Genomic DNA, 18,063 nt, shown 5'->3' with positions numbered 1-18,063 from the left:
GTTCACTGATTCTGAGATTTGGTGATTGTTGTTTAATGAATCGATCACAAACTGTTGCAATTTCATTTGAAAACAAAAAAATTAATAATAAAAAATCTCTGCTCTTTGTATTAAGTGCCATAGAATCCTTTACATCCACCTTAGCCACATCAAGTCAGGCAGATGGGGCCTTGGTTTAACATCTCATCAAAAGGGCTGCCTGCTATGGAGTGCAGTATTCTTCTTATGGATTACTACAGTGAAAATATTATAAAATGAAGGTGGGAACAGAACCCTCAGCCTTCTGATCTTCTAGCATTCAAGGTAAGCATGCTTACTTTTGAGCCAATGTTGCTGTACTTTATTACAGTGTATTAAAATGGGGTTCCTATGAGTTCATCGACATTTCAAATCACCGACACTCACCTCTTCGACACCAAACCATCGACTTTCATATCATCGACAATTCCGGTAAGCGATCTTCCCCCTCACAGGACCCATGGTAGCGCTTGTTTCTGTGTTATAACGAGTAGGGTTTACGTGATTCTGTATAATTTACCTTGAAAGTGTTGTTATTTATGTCATACCAGAGAAACAAGCGCTACCATGGGTCCTGTAAGGGGGAAGATCGCTTACCGGAATTGTCGATGATATGAAAGTCAATGGTTTGGTGTCGAAGAGGTGAGTGTCGGTGATTTGAAATGTCGATGAACTCATAGGAACCCTTTAAAATGTTATATTAGTGGAGCTGTTCTACACAGAGCATTAGCAGACTAGTTTGATTCTGGTGTATGATGCACGCTTAGATACCTATACTAAACAGTACTATTGTGGCAGCTATATTGTGCTACTTACTATATGTATCCATAGAACATAATTAGGTGACCAATGTATCCATAGCTAGAGATATCAAGTGCAGATACGAGGTACACTGTTAGCACAGCTGTGTTATTCCACATAATGGAACAGAAGAGCATAGGTCAAATCTATGATTCATGCATATAAATACAGGCATGCTCAGTGTGGCAAGACTCAGTAATGCTCATCCTCTATAACAGCGTGGACTGCCTCAATTATACTATGCATATAGAATGAACAAGTAAAAGCATTCAGCTCCATTTGGCATAATTTCATATTGCAGTAGTAAACTATGTGAAACGTACCCAGAATCCCTGGTCTGCTGTCTGGCACTTAGTGCAGAGGACTAATGCATGAAACGTACCCAGAATCCCTGGTCTGCAGTCTGGCACTTAGCGCAGATAACTAATGCTCTGCATTGTTGATGCATGAAACGTACCCAGAATCCCTGGTCTGCAGTCTGGCACTTAGTGCAGATGACTAATGCTCTGTGTTGTTGATGCATGAAATGTACCCAGAATCCCTGGTCTGCAGTCTGGCACTTAGCACAGATGACTAATGCTCTACATTGTTGATGAGCTGCTTCATGAGCCCATTGGGCGGGGTTTGATTTTTTTCCACCTTCATTTCCCTACTCCATGATTCTAAGCAAGTTATTTAGCCAAACAGTGCACCTGGGTGGCCCTGAAAAGGAACGATTTGTCCATTGGGCTTACCCAATCAACAAATAGGTAAAATAAATAAACAAAAAATAGTATGCAGCTGATGCATATTGATAGCAGTTCACCTGTACAGTTTGTATAGAACACATACTTTACCTGATTATTTATTTTTATTGCACGTGCAAATGGACTAGATAAATTGTACCTTTTCAGACATGACACACACATACACACACACATATATATATATATATATATATATATATATATATATATATATATATATATATATATAGGGTCTATATTATATCATTGAACATTTAAATAAGTGAACGATGAATAATCGACCCCATGTAAGCGAAAGCTTACAATCTCGAAAGCTCAGATCAGTGATTTTTTTTCCAAGGGAAAAAAATCACTGTTCCAAAAAACAAACAAAAAATATATATATAAATATACCAACTCTGAGATCGCACTACAGCACTGAAAATGGGAAAGTAACGGAAGGGGCCAAGCAAATTCTTTCCCTGGGAAAGAATTTGCTTAAAAACCGCTTCGCTGTTTTGCCTTTTCGTTGTTTTAAGTTCAACCAAGACGCATTTGGTAGAATGCTTCTTTGGTCCTCTAATAGGATCCCTATATATATATATATATATATATATATATATATATATATATATAAACACACACACACACAGAATAATTTACAAAACAATGATTCTGTCATCAGGCGCACATCTTATAAATAATACAACAAAGTATACTAATAACTGGTATAATGCAAACTGTAAATTTTATTAAGTGCAAATTCATGGTTATTCCAAAACTAGACCTTCAAAAAATGAGTGAAGAAAAGAGGAGGCCAAACAGTATCCACATGTAATACTTACTACATGGGCAGCCAGAGGCCTGAGTATACAGTGCAAGTTGCTTGCCATTTTATTTACTCTGTCTGAATAATAGTATTTCTGAATAAAAAATTCCACTGCATTCATCTGTGATGATCTCATTTAGAATGAAGGCCTGTGAAGTACATTTCTAAATGTGAAAGATGTACTGATAAATGCTGCTTTCCTGCACATGTGCCTAAACCACTGTAATCTGTTCTCTTTGACCTTTTCTGCAGTTGGACCTACTTTGGCTTCTGCTCTTATGTCTTCATGTTTTTGTCTGTCCCACTTTGTGCATCCTACCACTCATCTGAGGCACTTCATCTACATCACCTCTAAATTCTTCAGTTGCTCTGCCTTCATTACCCTGGTTTCTGTACCATACAACAGTACTGGTCACACCACTGTTATGTACACCTTACATTTCAGCTTCTTTGGCATTCATCTGTCATACCCATCCCCTGAGACTCTGTACCAGTTGGCTGCAGCTGCTCTGATTTTAGCTTTGACCTCCTCATTCAGACTTTGCTTCTCCTCAACCACCCCTCCCAGATACTTGAAGCTATTAACCTCTTCCATTATTTTCCCTTCTTTCTCATTTCTCAGCTTCTTCTGATTTTCCCCACTTGCTGCCATTACAACTGTCTTATCTGTACTCAGTTCCATCCTATGTGCCTTCAGTTTTGCATTCCATTCTCCTACCCTTTGCTGAAGTTCTTGCTCAGAGTCTGCCTGTAATGCCACATCATCTGTATAAAGCAACATTGCTGATATGTCCCCTCTGACCTGTTTGCTAATGTAGTCCATCACCAGCATGAACAGCAGTGTGCTAGGGGCTGAACCCTGATGCACACCCACTCCCACTAGTGACCCCTCTGTAGGACCAAACACTGTTCGTACTTGAGTTATTGAATCATTGTACATAACTTTCACTAGTTGCTACACATGTTTCTGGGACTTTGAACTACCACAGGACTGCCCAAATCAGCTTTCTTGGGAACTTGTCATGTGCCTTCTCCAATTCAAGGAATTCCCGGTTGGATTACTTCTTCATTTCTAGCTTCTTCTCAAGTATCTGTCTCACTGAAAACATTGGGTTGTTTGTGCTGCATCCTGATCTCAGTCTGAACTGCTCATTTCCCATCTTACTTTCTACTACTCCATGCATTCATTTATCAATCATCCTCTCCAGAACTTTCATGGAGTTTGACAGGAGTTTGATACCTTTGTACTGCCCACAGTTGTGAATGCCCCCTTTGATCTTGTACACTGATACTACTATACTTGTTCTCCTGAATGTCCCCTTTGATCTTGTACAGTGACACTAATATACTTATTCTCCATTCATTTGGGATATGCCTTTCTCTCCATACTGCTATGAGTACCCTCTGGAGCCATTTCTCCCCTGTCTCACCCATCTTGATCATATCTGTTGTGACCTCATCTGAGCCTGCTGCTTTCCTTGACTTCATCTTCCTCAGTGTTGTTCTTACTTCTTCTAGGGTGGGCTCCTCCTCTGCCCTCATTGTAGAATGTGTTCTGGGCACTACAACTTCTGTGGGGTTTTCTTCATTCAGAAGCTCCTGGAAGTACTCCTTCCATCTGCCTTTGATGTCCTATGGACTGGTGAGCAGGTTGTTGCTGGAATTCTTTATGAAGGGTGTCTGACTATCTTCTTTATTGTTCTGTCTTTGCCTTGCAACTTGATAGAGTTTATTTGGGCATTCACTGAGTCAGTTTCTAGAAGTTGGTAGACTGCCTCTGATGCCTTGTTCTTTGCTATTGCGACTCCTCTCTTAGCCTTTTTGTCAGCAACCAGTATTCCTTCCTAACCTGGCCTGTTTTTTGTATTTCCCACTTTTTCCTGCATTTCGTCTTTTTTTGATGACTTCCTGGGCTTCTGCATTCCACCACCAGCTTTCCTTATGTACCATATTTCCATACCTGGCCTAACCGCATATCTGTTCTGTAGCCCTAAACATGCTGTTTGGAGGCGCTCTATTCTTCTTCAGCTACACCTATTTCCTCTTCTTCTTGAGATGCTAGAACCCTGAGTAGTTCCTTGAACTGTTGTGCTTTCTCTCCAGTCAACTTCAAGGTTTTCAGCCTAGTGTCTGTTGACCTTGCAGCCTTTTCTGACCAATGCTTGTAGCTGACTGTGGCAACCAGTAATTTATGCTGTGGGCTAACTATTTCACTGGGGATGACTTTGCAAGCACTGATTCATCCTGAATTCCCATTCCTTACTAGAAGAAGTCTTCCTGAGTTGCATGTTGGCCACTCTTCTATGTGATCTTGTTACTGTCTTTCTTTCTGAGCTATGTGTCGGCTACCATCAAGCCATTTGCCAGACAGAGGTCTAGAATGGCCTCTCCTTCTTTATTCCTGTTGCCCCAATCATGTGGTCCCAGACAGCCTTCATATCTTCTGCCCTTCCATCTTATCTGATGGATATGTAGGATGTCCTGCCCCATTCTTACCATCATGCCATCCACTTCCAAGCCCCGTTCTGTCAATGTTCAGACACTGATATCATCATCATCTTCTTTTGGCTGTTCCCGTTAGGGGTCGCCACAGCAGATCATCTGTTTCCATTTCTTCCTGTCCTCTGCATCATGCTCTTTCACACCAACCACCTGCATGTCCTCTCTCACCACATCCATAAACCTTATCTTAGGCCTTCCTCTTTTCCTCTTACCTGGCAGCTCCATCCTTAGCATCATTTTCCCAATATACCCAGCATCCCTCCTCAGCACATGTCCAAACCAATGCAATCTCGTCTCTCTTGCTTTGTCTCCAAACTGTCCAACATGAGCTGACCCTCTAATATACTGATTCCTAATCCTATCCATCCTAGTCACACTGAGTGGAAATCTTAACATCTTTAACTCTGCCACATCCAGCTCTGACTCCTGCCTTTTCGACAATACTACAGTCTCCAACCCATATAGCATAGCTGGTCTCACTACCCTCTTGTAGACCATCCCTTTAATTCTTATTAGTACCAGTCTGTCACAAATCACTCCTGACACACTTCTCCACCCATTCCACCCTGCCTGTACTCTCTTCTTCACCTCTCTTCCACACTCACCATTACTCTGAACTGTTGATCCCAAGTACTTAAACTCCTCCACCTTTACCAACTCTACTCCCTGCATCCTCACCATTCCTCTATCCTCCCTCTCATTTACACACATATATTCTGTTTTAGCCCTGCTGACCTTCATTTCTCTCCTCTCTAAAGCATATCTCCACCTCTCCAGGGTCTCCTCTACCTGGTCCCTACTCTCACTACATATCACAAAGTCATCTGCAAACATTATAGTCCACGGGGCCTCCTGTCTAATCTCATCTGTTAACCTGTCCATCACCACTGCAAATAAGAAAGAGCTCAGAGCTGATCCTTGATGTAAACCCACCTCCACCTTAAACGTATCGGTCACTCCCACCGCAGTCCTCACCAATGTCACACTACCCTTGTACATATCCTGTACCACTCTTACATACTTCTCTGCCACTCCCAACTTCCTTATACAATACCACAACTCCTCTCTAGGCACCCTGTCATATGCTTTCTCTAAGTCCACAAAGACACAATGCAACTCCTTCTGACCTTCTCTGTATTTCCCCAACAACACTCTCAGAGCAAATATTGCATCTGTAGTGCTCTTTCCTGGCATGAAACCATACTGCTGATCACTAATCATCACCTCCCTTCTTAACCTAACTTCTACTACTCTTTCCCATAACTTCAAGCTGTGACTGATCAGTTTTATCCCTCTGTAGTTACTGCAGCTCTGCACATCACCCTTATTCTTAAAGATAGATACCAAAACACTTTTTCTCCACTCCTCAGGCATCCTCTGACTTTCCAAAATTTCATTAAACAATCTGGTTAAAAATTCCACTTCCATTTCTCCTAAGCACCTCCATGCTTCCACTGGTATGTCATCTGGGCCAACAGCCTTTCCATTCTTCATCCTCTTTATAGCTGCCCTTACTTCCTCCTTGCTAATCTGCTTCACTTCCTGATTCACTATCCCCACATCATCCAACCTTCTCTCTCTCTCATTCTCTTCATTCATCAGCCCTTCAAAGTACTCTTTCCATCTACTCAACACACTCTCCTCACTTGTGAGTAAGTTTCCCACACTGTCCCTTATCACCCTTACCTGCTGCACGTCTTTCCAAGCTCTGTCCCTCTGTCTAGCCAATCGGTACAGGTCCTTTTCTCCCTCTTTAGTGTCCAGTCTCTCATACAACTCTCTATATGCCTTATCCTTAGCCTTTGCCACCTCTCTCTTTGCAATGTGCCTCATCTCCTTATACTCTTGTCTACTTTCTTCATCTCTCTGACAATCCCACTTCTTCTTTGCCAGCCTCTTCCTCTGTATACTCTCCTGTACTTCCTCATTCCACCACCATGTCTCCTTGTCCTCCTTCCTCTGTCCAGATGTCACACCAAGCACCTTCCTAGCAGTCTCCCTTACTAGCTCTGCTGTAGTTACTCAGCTATTCGGTAACTCTTCATTGCCTCCCAGTGCCTGTCTTAACTCTTCCCTGAACTCCACCTCACAATCACCCTTTTGTAACTTACACCATTTAATCCTTGGCACTGCTTTCACACTCCTCCTCCGCTTCTTGATCACCAACATCATCCTGCAGACCATCATTCTATGCTGCTTAACTACACTTTCCCCAGTAACCACTTTACAGTCTCCAATCTCCTTCAGACTGGCCCTCCTACATAGGATATAATCCACCTGTGTGCATCTTCCTCGACTCTTGTACGTCACCCTATGCTCCTCCCTCTTCTTAAAATACGTATTCACCACAGCCATGTCCATCCTTTTCGCAAAATCCACAATCATCTGACCTTCTGCATTCCTCTCCTTAACACCATACCTACCCATCACTTCCTCATCCTCTCTGTTGACTTCACCAACATGCCCATTGATATATAGAAGGAATAAGCAAATACACTCAGCTGTAAATGCAGAGATTTTACTCAATAAGCTTTGTGCTCTGCTTGGTATGTGAAAGCAGAGTATGAATATAAGAAGCATGCTCAGAGGCAGTGCAGTAGGATATATACTGTAGCAACAGATACCAATTATTAAATACAAGATCCAGGGTTGCAGATTGACTGGCATGTCATCAACCACACAACCCTATCGACTGTAACTGGTGATCATGCAGAATCTTAACCCACAAGCTCCAAAGACCCAGAGGTGGCAATAGACATCAAACTGAAGTGACAGGCTGATGAAAACTGCAATTATACATTCTGGTCTATGTCAGCATTTGCCACTGCATTGTTCACTTCAGTTTCACAGTCACTGCCATCTTTAGGTTTTCCAAATGCCCACTGCAACGGAGTAGGAAAGATTAACTGGAAGTTAGATTGAAGTTCAATGGAAGACAGAGATATATACTGGAAAAGAGAAATGGTTATAAATATTCAGATAGGATAAGTGACAATGTTACTGTCTAAGAGAGACATGATGGCCATTTGGAAGTCTTGTTTGAGTGCTAAGAGGAAGTTAAGGGCATTGTTTTGTTATACAGACACCATTTCTGTTTGAACTTTAGCAAACAAAGGTTTTCAGTCTGTTGAAGCAATACTGTATTTTAAATGGAGTGTTTTCTGCAAAGTGTATTACACTTTTGCAGTAGGTTGTGAGTGTCTTTATAGCATATTTTAGAATGTTAGTGAGAAGTAAGGTCTCCCCCAAAATAATTCAAAATCAGCATGATAGCGGCATTCCAATTCCTTTAAATAGTATAAGCAGACAAATAATTGCTTAGCTTTAGTAGTTCTATAGTATTAATACTCTGTTTGGTGAAACTTATAGTGTAATTGGTGCAAACCCCCAAATATGTTATGTCTTCAAATCTTTCAGTTCTGCTACCATCACAAGTACAGATATGTGATAATGGGAGTTAAATACATTTCAAATAACATGGTTTTGGAGGAATTTAATAAGAGATGGAGTCTTGCAGCAGGCGAACGCTTATTGAAGGATTCCTGAAGTTTTATGCAAATTACTGTTAAGCCTGGACCTGCCCAGAGCATGACTGACTCAAATGCATAATGGAGTAGGTTTGCTGGTTTCCTTTGAGTGACTTTGTTATTAATGAATATGGTAAACAAAATAAGACAAAGGGCTTTGGTTTGGGGTACCACAGTTAAGAATGATTTAGAATGCAGTGGCAACATGACCATTTAATAGATTGTATTTTGTTGATAAGGCAGCTGTGACATCAAATAAGTTTGAATGGCTCATTGCTGCACTCAGACAGTTTAGAGGGTAGAAGAGTGTTATTAACTGTGCCAAATCCTTTCCTGTGGTCCAAATACAACACTCCACACAGGTATGTTAAGTATGATCAAGGCTATGTTAACAATGTGATGTCAGCAATAACTATGCTGGGTGTCTGACACACCGTTGTTAAAACAGTGTGACTGTGACACAAGCTGTTTATGTACCTCCCTTTGTAGCAGTTGTGACAGTGGCCAGAGCAGAAGGTCTGTAGCTGGTGAGCTGATCTGCTGTTGTGGTGCAACAGTGGCCATTCTCCATAGAAGAAAAAGTGTTCTTCTTGAGCCAGGTATGGATGAAAAATGTATAAGGTACATAAAGAATACTAGTGATGGAATGCAGAAGTACAGAAAGATACAAAAGAAGGGAGGATGAGTGCAGGAAGACATGAGAGGTAGACAAGAAGAACCAAGCTAATGTGGAATACTGGCTAGTTAAGAAACAGGTTAAAAAACAGAAGTCACAATTGCAAAGAAGAAGGCATCAGAGAAACTTTATCAGCTTATAGAAAATGATTCAGCAAGTTGCACAAAATGTCTCTATTATGTTACAAGGCAATGACAGCAAGATAAAAAAGATGGCTAATAGGTGCCATTCATACAGGATGCTGACAAAGTCATATCAGTCCAGAGAACATAAAGAACACAGGGAAGGAGTACTTCATGAAGCTTCTAAATGAAGAAAACCCCACAGAATGTGTACTGCCACATTGCATAGCCTACAATAAAACAGGAAGGAGAACCCACCCTAGAAGAAGGATGCACTAAGTTAGATGAGCTCAGGGAAAGTGTCAGGTTCAAAGTCACATCAGAAATGATCAAGATGCTGATTGCATTAGAGGAGAAATAGTTCTTGAGCATACTTATTACAGTATGGAGAGAGAGTCATAAAACAGATGAAGAATAAGCATTCTAGTGCCATTATAAAATGATAAAGGGGATAATCACAACTGGAGTCAGTAAAGATGTATCAGCCTAGTGAAACACAGCATGAACATGCTGGAGAGGGTGACTGATAAATGAATATGGAGAACAGTAGAAAGTAAGATGGTAAATGAGCAGTTCAGATACAGAGCAGGATGCAGTACAACTGACCTAACGTTTGCAGTGAGACAGATAGTGAAGAAGAAGCTGGAGATGAGGAAAGAACCCATCTAGGTGTTCCTTGATTTGAAGAAAGCATATCACAGGGTCCCAAGAAAGCTTATTTGGGCAGCCCTGTGATAGTTCAAAGTCACTGAAATATTGGTAGAATTAGTGCAGGCTATGTACAAAGACCCAATGACACAAATAAGAACTAGAAAAGAGGTTGGAAAAACTGCTTGAAATTTTAAAGGAAGGTTGTCTCACTCCTGATATGAAATGTCTTTAGAAACCTAACTGACTTTAGCAATAATTACGTTAGGATGGCAAAGGACGCTACACATTCTTAGGAGGGCACTGTATTTTCCCCACAGTTATGCATAGGATAACATTGCTGCCTCGCAGCGCTTAGTTCTCCAGTATGGTTTTGGGGTAGAATGCTTTCTACACAATCTGCAGAACTTCCCTGTGAATCTGAGGAGTTTCATTGGGTACTTAAGATTTCTCCCACATCCTAAAAGCATAGATGAATTGATATCCCTCCAAATTACAAATAAGTGTGTGCGTGTCTTCTATGAGCTTGTGCCTACCTAGGATTAATTTTTTTGTGTTGCACTAAGTGTTAAGGCCCTGCCTTCCCATGACGCTGAAGAGGATTAAATAAATAATCAGAGAATGAGTGACAAAATAAGTTCTTACCTTACAATTCTTGAGAAAAAAAATATATTTACAAACCTAAAATGCCCTGCTGCTCAGAGAATTCTAAATGTAAAGGCCTGTTTTACTCTGCACTTTACATGAATATGAGAAACACACTGGGATACATCAGTTAATGTAAACTTTCAGTGCATGGTGTGCCATTTTTGGTTCTTAGCTAGGATGCCTTCTGAGCTAAGTATAAATGGTCTCTATGTTTTTGTTCAGTGCTCTGATTTCCTCAGATTGTGGCTAGCAAACGTGCAAACTACCCATAAGTTTGCCTGCTGCATGTCAAATTAATTCTGTGATGGGCTGGCCAGGTTCCTTTTCTTGTGCCCATTCGATGTCCAGACATCTCTGTGACTGAAAATCTGAAAAGTGTACGAGTGGTGCATGAAAACTTGTATAGATAAACTGCATTAGGGGAAGAAGAGGGTGTTATCTTACAGTGTAGTACCTTGCAGGATGCGCAGTAGCAAACCCCGCCCCTAACCGCCCACAACTGACATTGCGAAGACCGGACAGCTTGTAAATAATGTAAATAAACATTTGACTAACAAGTCCCCGTCACTACCATCCACTACCATCAACATGAAAATACTACAACAAGCAAGCCCCCGTCTTAAACATCTACCTTCTAAAACCTTGATTAATTTGACATTATAATAATTGCACATTTCACGCTATTTAACACCGATAATGATATAACACTTGTAACAACATGAAAATATAAGCAAGCCCCCGTCACAAACATCTACCTTCTAAAACCTGATTACTTTCACTTTATAATATGTAGGTATTTGGTAGGTATTTAGTATATGGTTTTCTTGATATAAACGTGATTTTTTGCAATGTATTTGGTACGTATGTACCATGTGCTTTTCTTGCAATAAACGTGATTGCGGTATTAAGAAGGTGTCCAGTTTATATGTATTACCGAACTCTGATGTCTGTGTTTATTTTTCAGCGCTTTTTACTTGTGGCATTAAAAACCTGTGTGTTTATACTTCAGATCTCTATGTTGACATGTCAGCGCTCGCTGTTTTGTGTGCTTAACGGTCGTTGCCTATTGTAATTGTGCCATTAAAAACGTGTCTGCAGCATGGTATATTACAGAACTGTGATGTCTGTGTTTATATTTCAGCGCTTTATGGATATCCAGCACGGAAAATGTAATGCTTTGACTGGGGGCATATTCACTGTGTTGTGGATATCCAGCAAGGAAAATGTGCCTGTTTTGTGTGCTTAGCGGTTGTTGTCTATTGTAATTGTGCCATTAAAAACATGTCTGCAGCACGGTATTTCACAAAACTGTGATGTCTGTGTTTCCATTTCAAAGCTTTCTGGATATCCAACACGGAAAATGTAATGCTTTGACTGGGGGAATATTCGCTGTGTTGTGTGCAAGGTTTCATTAATAATATTAGCTGTTTTGCAGAGCTTACTTAGCGCTCGCTGTCACTGAAATGTGCCAGTCAAATTTGACACGCCCAAAGCTGCGTAGTACCGCCCGCGAGGTACTACACTGTTAAATAACCGAAGAGGGATAAAGCTCTGACTACAGCTCGGACATCAAACCATGGTATTAAGAACAATCATTTAATATCATTTCCCATATTTGCTACAGAAAATGGCATATATTAGCAAGGAGTAAGTGTTTAAATGCAATCAAAATGTGACATTGTATGAAGTAACACCAAACGTGCAGCAGAAACATGTCAAAAAAGTAGTCCTTTCTCATTTGCCAGTAAATGTCTGGATGACTGGATATTAGCATCAGTTAGGATACCCATTTACTTACACAGTATTAAACAAAGACTGCAAACACTGCACATTCCTCTCTTTCTTTATGATGTCCCATCCCCTTGTCAACGCTTTTCTAAGAGCAATGCTGTCTCTCACTTTTGTTGCATATGGTATCTGTATCAATACTTAATATACTCCCTCGAATATGCACATTTCTAGTAAGAGGCAATCATTGTGGTCATTAAAACAACATTTGAATGTTAGCAATGTCGCAATCCTAACTCAGTCAATGTACTTTCAAGATTTTTTGGTAAGTCTCTTTTCCCTGACACACTCTCAGTAAGTAAGTGTACATCAAAGAGGGGAGACTGTGAAACACTGATTGTTCCTGCAGTCATAGGATCATAGGAAGTTACTAGGCTATTGGCCCTGAGGCCCTTACAAGCCTAGCCAAGAATTTAGCCCATGTTCCAACAAGTCAGCACCCTATGCCACTGTCCAGCAGGGACACAGGTGGAATACCAAGGGTGTATTTTCTGTTCCCTATCCAGTTATCCAGTCAGACTAATCATAGGCACCTGCAAGCTTTTAGCAGGTAACACTTCTCAATTCTCATCCCTGCAGTACATTTAGTATGTCGGGCACTTAATGGCACAGGCAGGGAGGAAGGACATTCCTGTTCTTCAAGACAGGGATAGATGCTCTGGTCAGACTTGTACTTCTGTTCCACTGACAGACCTCAGATGGGGGGGGTAGAGCTGCATCTTTTCCTAAGAGACCCATTTTGGAAGGGTTTAGGCATGGTCTCCAAATCCAGTGAAGACAGCTTTTGTTGCATGATCACACATGCTGAACAAAGGGGCATACCTGATCTCTAGGGGGATTCAAGTGCTCACATCACCACCAGCTGCAGTTTACAAATGATGCTCTTCCTTGGATGTCATCAAGTGCACGTATCCCCCAATGTACTCCTACACGATGCCCCTCTGGATGGCTTTCAGCCTAGAGGATCTGGTAGTCCCCACTACTGAGGGACAATTGCGGTTGAGTTCAATTGGATGTGACCTGCTGGTCAGCACAGCAGTGGAGAAGAAAGAAAAAAAAAACGTATACACATACAATGTAGTCCTTATTTTAAAAGTTACACTAATAACACGCACGCCGCAAGGAATTAAACCGTAAACAGGCATCCTGTTCTTGTTTAAATCATACTTATTATAAAAGTACACTACCGACAAACCCTCATGGGAGATTTTACTACAACTGCCTGCTTCCTTCATCTTAATAATAATAAAGAGTCGTGTGCAGCGCGATGCTGACTCACGTCAACAGGTGCTAGCATGGAAAGGAGCAGAGTTACTTCTATGGAGCAAAATGTACCACCTGGGCATCTGTGAGTGCAAGTACAACCACGTGGCAGGGTCAGTCAGCCATTGGATACCACCTTATAGTCGTCATGGTAACTCAGGCATGATGACTTCCTCTTAAGTTTCCACTGCAGAAAGGCTTAGCCTTCTGATCCAACGCACGAAGGTATAGCTTGCATTTTATCTCGTCACATTGGGCAGGCAACTTGCAGAGCTGATGGAAAAAAATTGGCAAGTAAACACAGTGCATTCTGCGTATCAGGTGGAAGTGTGCAGCCGTGTAATTTAATATAATCAGCGGCGCCAGGTACTTCATACTTTATCGCTGGGGTTTATGATTGCTCCAGCTCCAGCAGAAGTCGGTGTACTCAGAATAAAAAGCCCTTGTCTTTTTTTCCTCACAAATGGACCTCACGAACTTACAAAAAGAAAACTCAGTATAAGGGAGCTGCCTGAAAAGAAGGTGCATGTTTATGGAAGGTGAACAATAATTATTTTAAAGGAAGTGTTGGAAATGATGGTGAGGCAGGTAGGGCAGTCGTCCAGTAGCTGACACTAGCTCCCTCACATCTGAAGGCATCCTCCGTGTCAGCCATGTCGCCACAGCGAAAAGCCTCAGTTATGAAGATGGAAGAAGGCGGGATGAGCCCGGAGCCGGAGGTGGAGTGCCCTGTGTGCTGGAACCCCTATGACAGCTCCTTCCACACACCTAAGATCCTGCAGTGCAACCACTCCTTCTGCCTGGAGTGTTTGGTCAGAATACAGTTGGTGTCTCAGACGGTCACTGCGGGTTTGCCGTGTCCTCTCTGCCGCCAGATTACCAACCTAGACTCCAGTGCTGGCATCATTGCCATGCCCACCGACTCGTCAATAATGAACCGACTAAACCTAGAACCTCATCACATTGTGCTAGTGGATGGTCAGCTTTCCTATAAGGGCTCAAAGAAATTTTTTTTCTTTCTGCGACAACCCACTGTTTATACCCTTAGCCTTGAAACGGAACAGAGATCGGGGCTCAGTCGTTCCCCTGACCATCAGGCTTTCACACAGACTACAGGCAGCCGCCTGCATAACATCGCCCACAAATGGTACCGTAGCCCCCACTTTAGGTCATTTGCCTATGTGATGGGGACCATATTCTGCATCTCAGTTTTACTGGTTATCTGTCTTCTCTGGACACGTCAACTCAACTGGAAAATATGACGTACATAACCAATGTTGTCAGTTTTGACGAGCCATCTAGTTGATAAAAAACAAAGGTGTGTGTGTGTGTGTGTGTGTGTCCTGTGACAAGGCTTACCACAAATAAACCTCTCATCTATTATGATTTAGGCTCTCAGACGCTTCTTTGTTGATTTTCTCCATCAAGTTAGACCTGCTTAAGGGTACATGTGGTCTAGATGCGTGCATCTAGACCACAACAATTCCTTATCACTCATTATATGGGGTTCAGTATATGAGTATCTGCTATTTTTCTCTTCACTGCAAAGTGCAAAGGATCTCAAATAAAACTGTCATTGATTATTCTTTATATCCTTGAATCTGCAATATTTGCATCAAAGCTATTAATGTAGCAATTTCTGGACATACAGATTACTAATACTGGAACTTGTAGAACATTCTTGAATAAGGGTCCATAAACTGACATATTATAAGGGCTGCAGTTTCCAAAGGCTGGGTCTGTCTGTTAAGGGCACTACTAGTAACTGAAATTCTAAAAGGCACCATCTGTCCGGCAGTGTACAGTCAGATCATGGCCTGTAAGCGATTGCTCATGTTGTATTCTGTGACTGTTCACAATCCAAAGCAGCACTGGCAAATCTATTGTTTCATGTTTTTCATAGACCGCAAACTATAGTCCGAACATGCTAAATGTACTCATTGGAAGGCATACATGTTTATTTTCTTTATAGTAGTAAAGTCCGATTTTAAATTGTAGTGTCCATTTCACCCTGTGAAGTCTTTATGGTTGCTGTTCTTACATCGTCTAGATGTTACATTACATAGCTAGAGACTGCTTATTTGCTGCTATAGCAGATCAAACACAAAAATGTGTAGATCTTTTGGGTGAGATTATTTGCTCCGGCAATTTTAATACCCGTAGACTACAGTGCAAACAGGAGCAGATCTGTAATCTTGCAGTCCAAACAAAGAGCAAGAAATGTCTTCATCTGTAAGAATTCATACAGATGGATAATTCAGTAGCTATACTCATCTGGAATTTTTAAATATATGTTGGTCACATGGACATTGTAAAGCTTTGTTATACTTACTTTGAGTCTAAGATGCCTATAACTGTTCAAATCTATAATAATTTGTAAATGAAACTTTGAGTACAATTTTCTGTCAGGTCTACCATTATTGGCTCCTGGGATACTGAGTGTCAAGCAAGCTGACAAAGTATCCAGTGGGCTTATAATAACTTGAGTCCACTTTCCCAAGTAGACGGTGTCATTGGGTGTCATGCTTATTAGGTACAACAGATCGATATGCTGAAAGGTACATTTAAAATGCAGAATGCATGATTAGGTGTCACTTTTTTAACCAAAGCTGAAAAATCAGAAAATGTCAATTTGGATAGCTGAATTGGTTACTGCTCACATATATTTTTGCTAACTTTAGCATTAGTTTAAACAAAACTCCAGTTTATTACAGATTATACTATTATAAATCCTTACAGCATTCTTTATACAACCTCAGGCATGAGTTGATATAGAGTAGCAGTTTTTAACATAATACTGTGCCAAATTCTGTGAAGTAATATAAGAAAACATGACAGTTTAATGTTTTGCATATGAAAAAAAATCACCAAGTTTTTGTACAAAGTACTCGGAGCTAATGTTAAGGCAGAATATAGTTATAGTAACATATACAAGCACTTGGGCAGAGGCAGTCAGGGACAAGTTAGGTCTCACATACATACAGAATGTCCATATTAAATATTAAGGCAAAACATTATAGGACACTTGCAGTCCCAACTTTTCATAGACCGTGTATATTTTATTCACAGTCTTATATTGTTGTTTGCAGTCACTTCATATTCAAAATGTATATCATTCTAAAACACAGACGTATGCACACTGTAGAAATGAGGTGTCATTTGATGTATTGTCTGCTATGATAAAAAGAGGATATTCTTCACCAGAGTAAGTCTGTTACTAAGCAAGCCTTATAACTACAGGCCTTTATTTAGATAGTTATGGATTTTTTGACCTCTGTAACTCATTTGTCTTCTAAGAAAAAGTTCTCAAAAGCTGTACTTGCGTGAACACACTACCTGTCTACATGCGTGGTACATGGAATTGCTGTTTGTTTTTGTGTTGCTGTCAGTCATGGCAGTCCAACAAGTTTAGTGTTACATTTGGCACATTGATGCGTCACTCAGGGCTTATCACTCATAAGTCACATAAAATGCATAGTTTTTAAAATGAGAAAATACAGAACACAGCAATTGAAATTCACTTCTAGTGTATAGCAGCCTGTTTTAATGAATTGGCAAACATTAATGCTTCAGGTTTGCTGTAGATCCTAGAAGTACACTAGTATAGGCCACACACATTGTTTTTACTCTTGTCTGTCTTATAAATTTGGAAAAAATTCACTCTTTGATGTTAAAAGATGTGGGTTACAATTCAGACATTCACATGCTGTGCATTTCAGAACCCATGGATGCTTTAGAAACAGCAACACAGAGCAGTCCATTTAACTTTTCTAGATATTTATTTTATTTATTTACTTGATTTGTTGGCCAGGTCATAATGCACCATTTTCATGTTCAGCCTATGGTACACGACCTGTATAAGAACAAAATGATAAGAGCACAAGATATATCCGAGCAAACGTGAAAATGTAGGCAAGCAGTAAATAATACAAATGTCTTATAAGTCAGAATTCCAGTTGTTCATTTTGGCCACTATAGTCCTGAGATATTAAGCGATACACCTGTTGGTGAGATGATTTGTTTTAACGACAAAAGGAAAAATCATATGAAGTCATTTGGCAGTTCTGTGTAGTTTGGTAGTGTGTCGAAGTAGCATGCAAACAAAACAGTACCACATAACTGGCACGAGCTGATCCTTTCTTAAAATGAATCATGCCTGTTGCAATCACATTCTGAAGGTCTCAAGCTCTGTAGTGCACCCCTGAATGACAATGTATCAACAGTGTAATACAGTATATTATCTTAACTGAACATAAAGTACGAATATCATTCTAGACAAGCTCTCTGCCCTGATGAGTTGCTCCTCTGGGTAGTGTGACAGCCATACTGTTATTACCTCACTGTCTCATTAGCAAAACATAAAGCTTTGATTCCAGTGTGTCTAGCCACGTGAGCTGTAAATCCCTGTTTTGCTACCTCTGTTATTGCTAGCTAAGAAGCCATGTAAAAAGCTGGTTGAAAAAAATGAAATTGTGTCTTGAATATACTTTATACTGAAATTTTTTACTTTAATTTA

General features: G+C 40.6%; 1 protein-coding gene across 1 annotated transcript in view; it reads left to right on the top strand.

Annotated features, from left to right (window-relative positions):
• The first annotated feature begins 13,733 nt into the window (after positions 1 to 13,733).
• Positions 13,734 to 18,063, top strand: part of RNF183 (ring finger protein 183) — a 4,355-nt gene continuing 25 nt past the window's right edge. Inside the window, exon 1 of the mRNA XM_044058685.1 lies at positions 13,734 to 18,063. This exon is cut by the window's right edge and continues 25 nt beyond it. Within this exon, the coding sequence (XP_043914620.1) occupies positions 14,201 to 14,809 (609 nt within the window). The 5' untranslated portion in view covers positions 13,734 to 14,200 and the 3' untranslated portion in view covers positions 14,810 to 18,063.

This window comes from Protopterus annectens, chromosome 16.part0 (genome assembly GCF_019279795.1).
Source record: "Protopterus annectens isolate FY-2018-M chromosome 16.part0, PAN1.0, whole genome shotgun sequence".
Classification (NCBI taxonomy): domain Eukaryota; kingdom Metazoa; phylum Chordata; order Ceratodontiformes; family Protopteridae; genus Protopterus; species Protopterus annectens.
The sequence above is the reverse complement of the archived record's forward strand: the minus strand, read 5'-3'. Positions and strand labels throughout refer to the sequence as shown.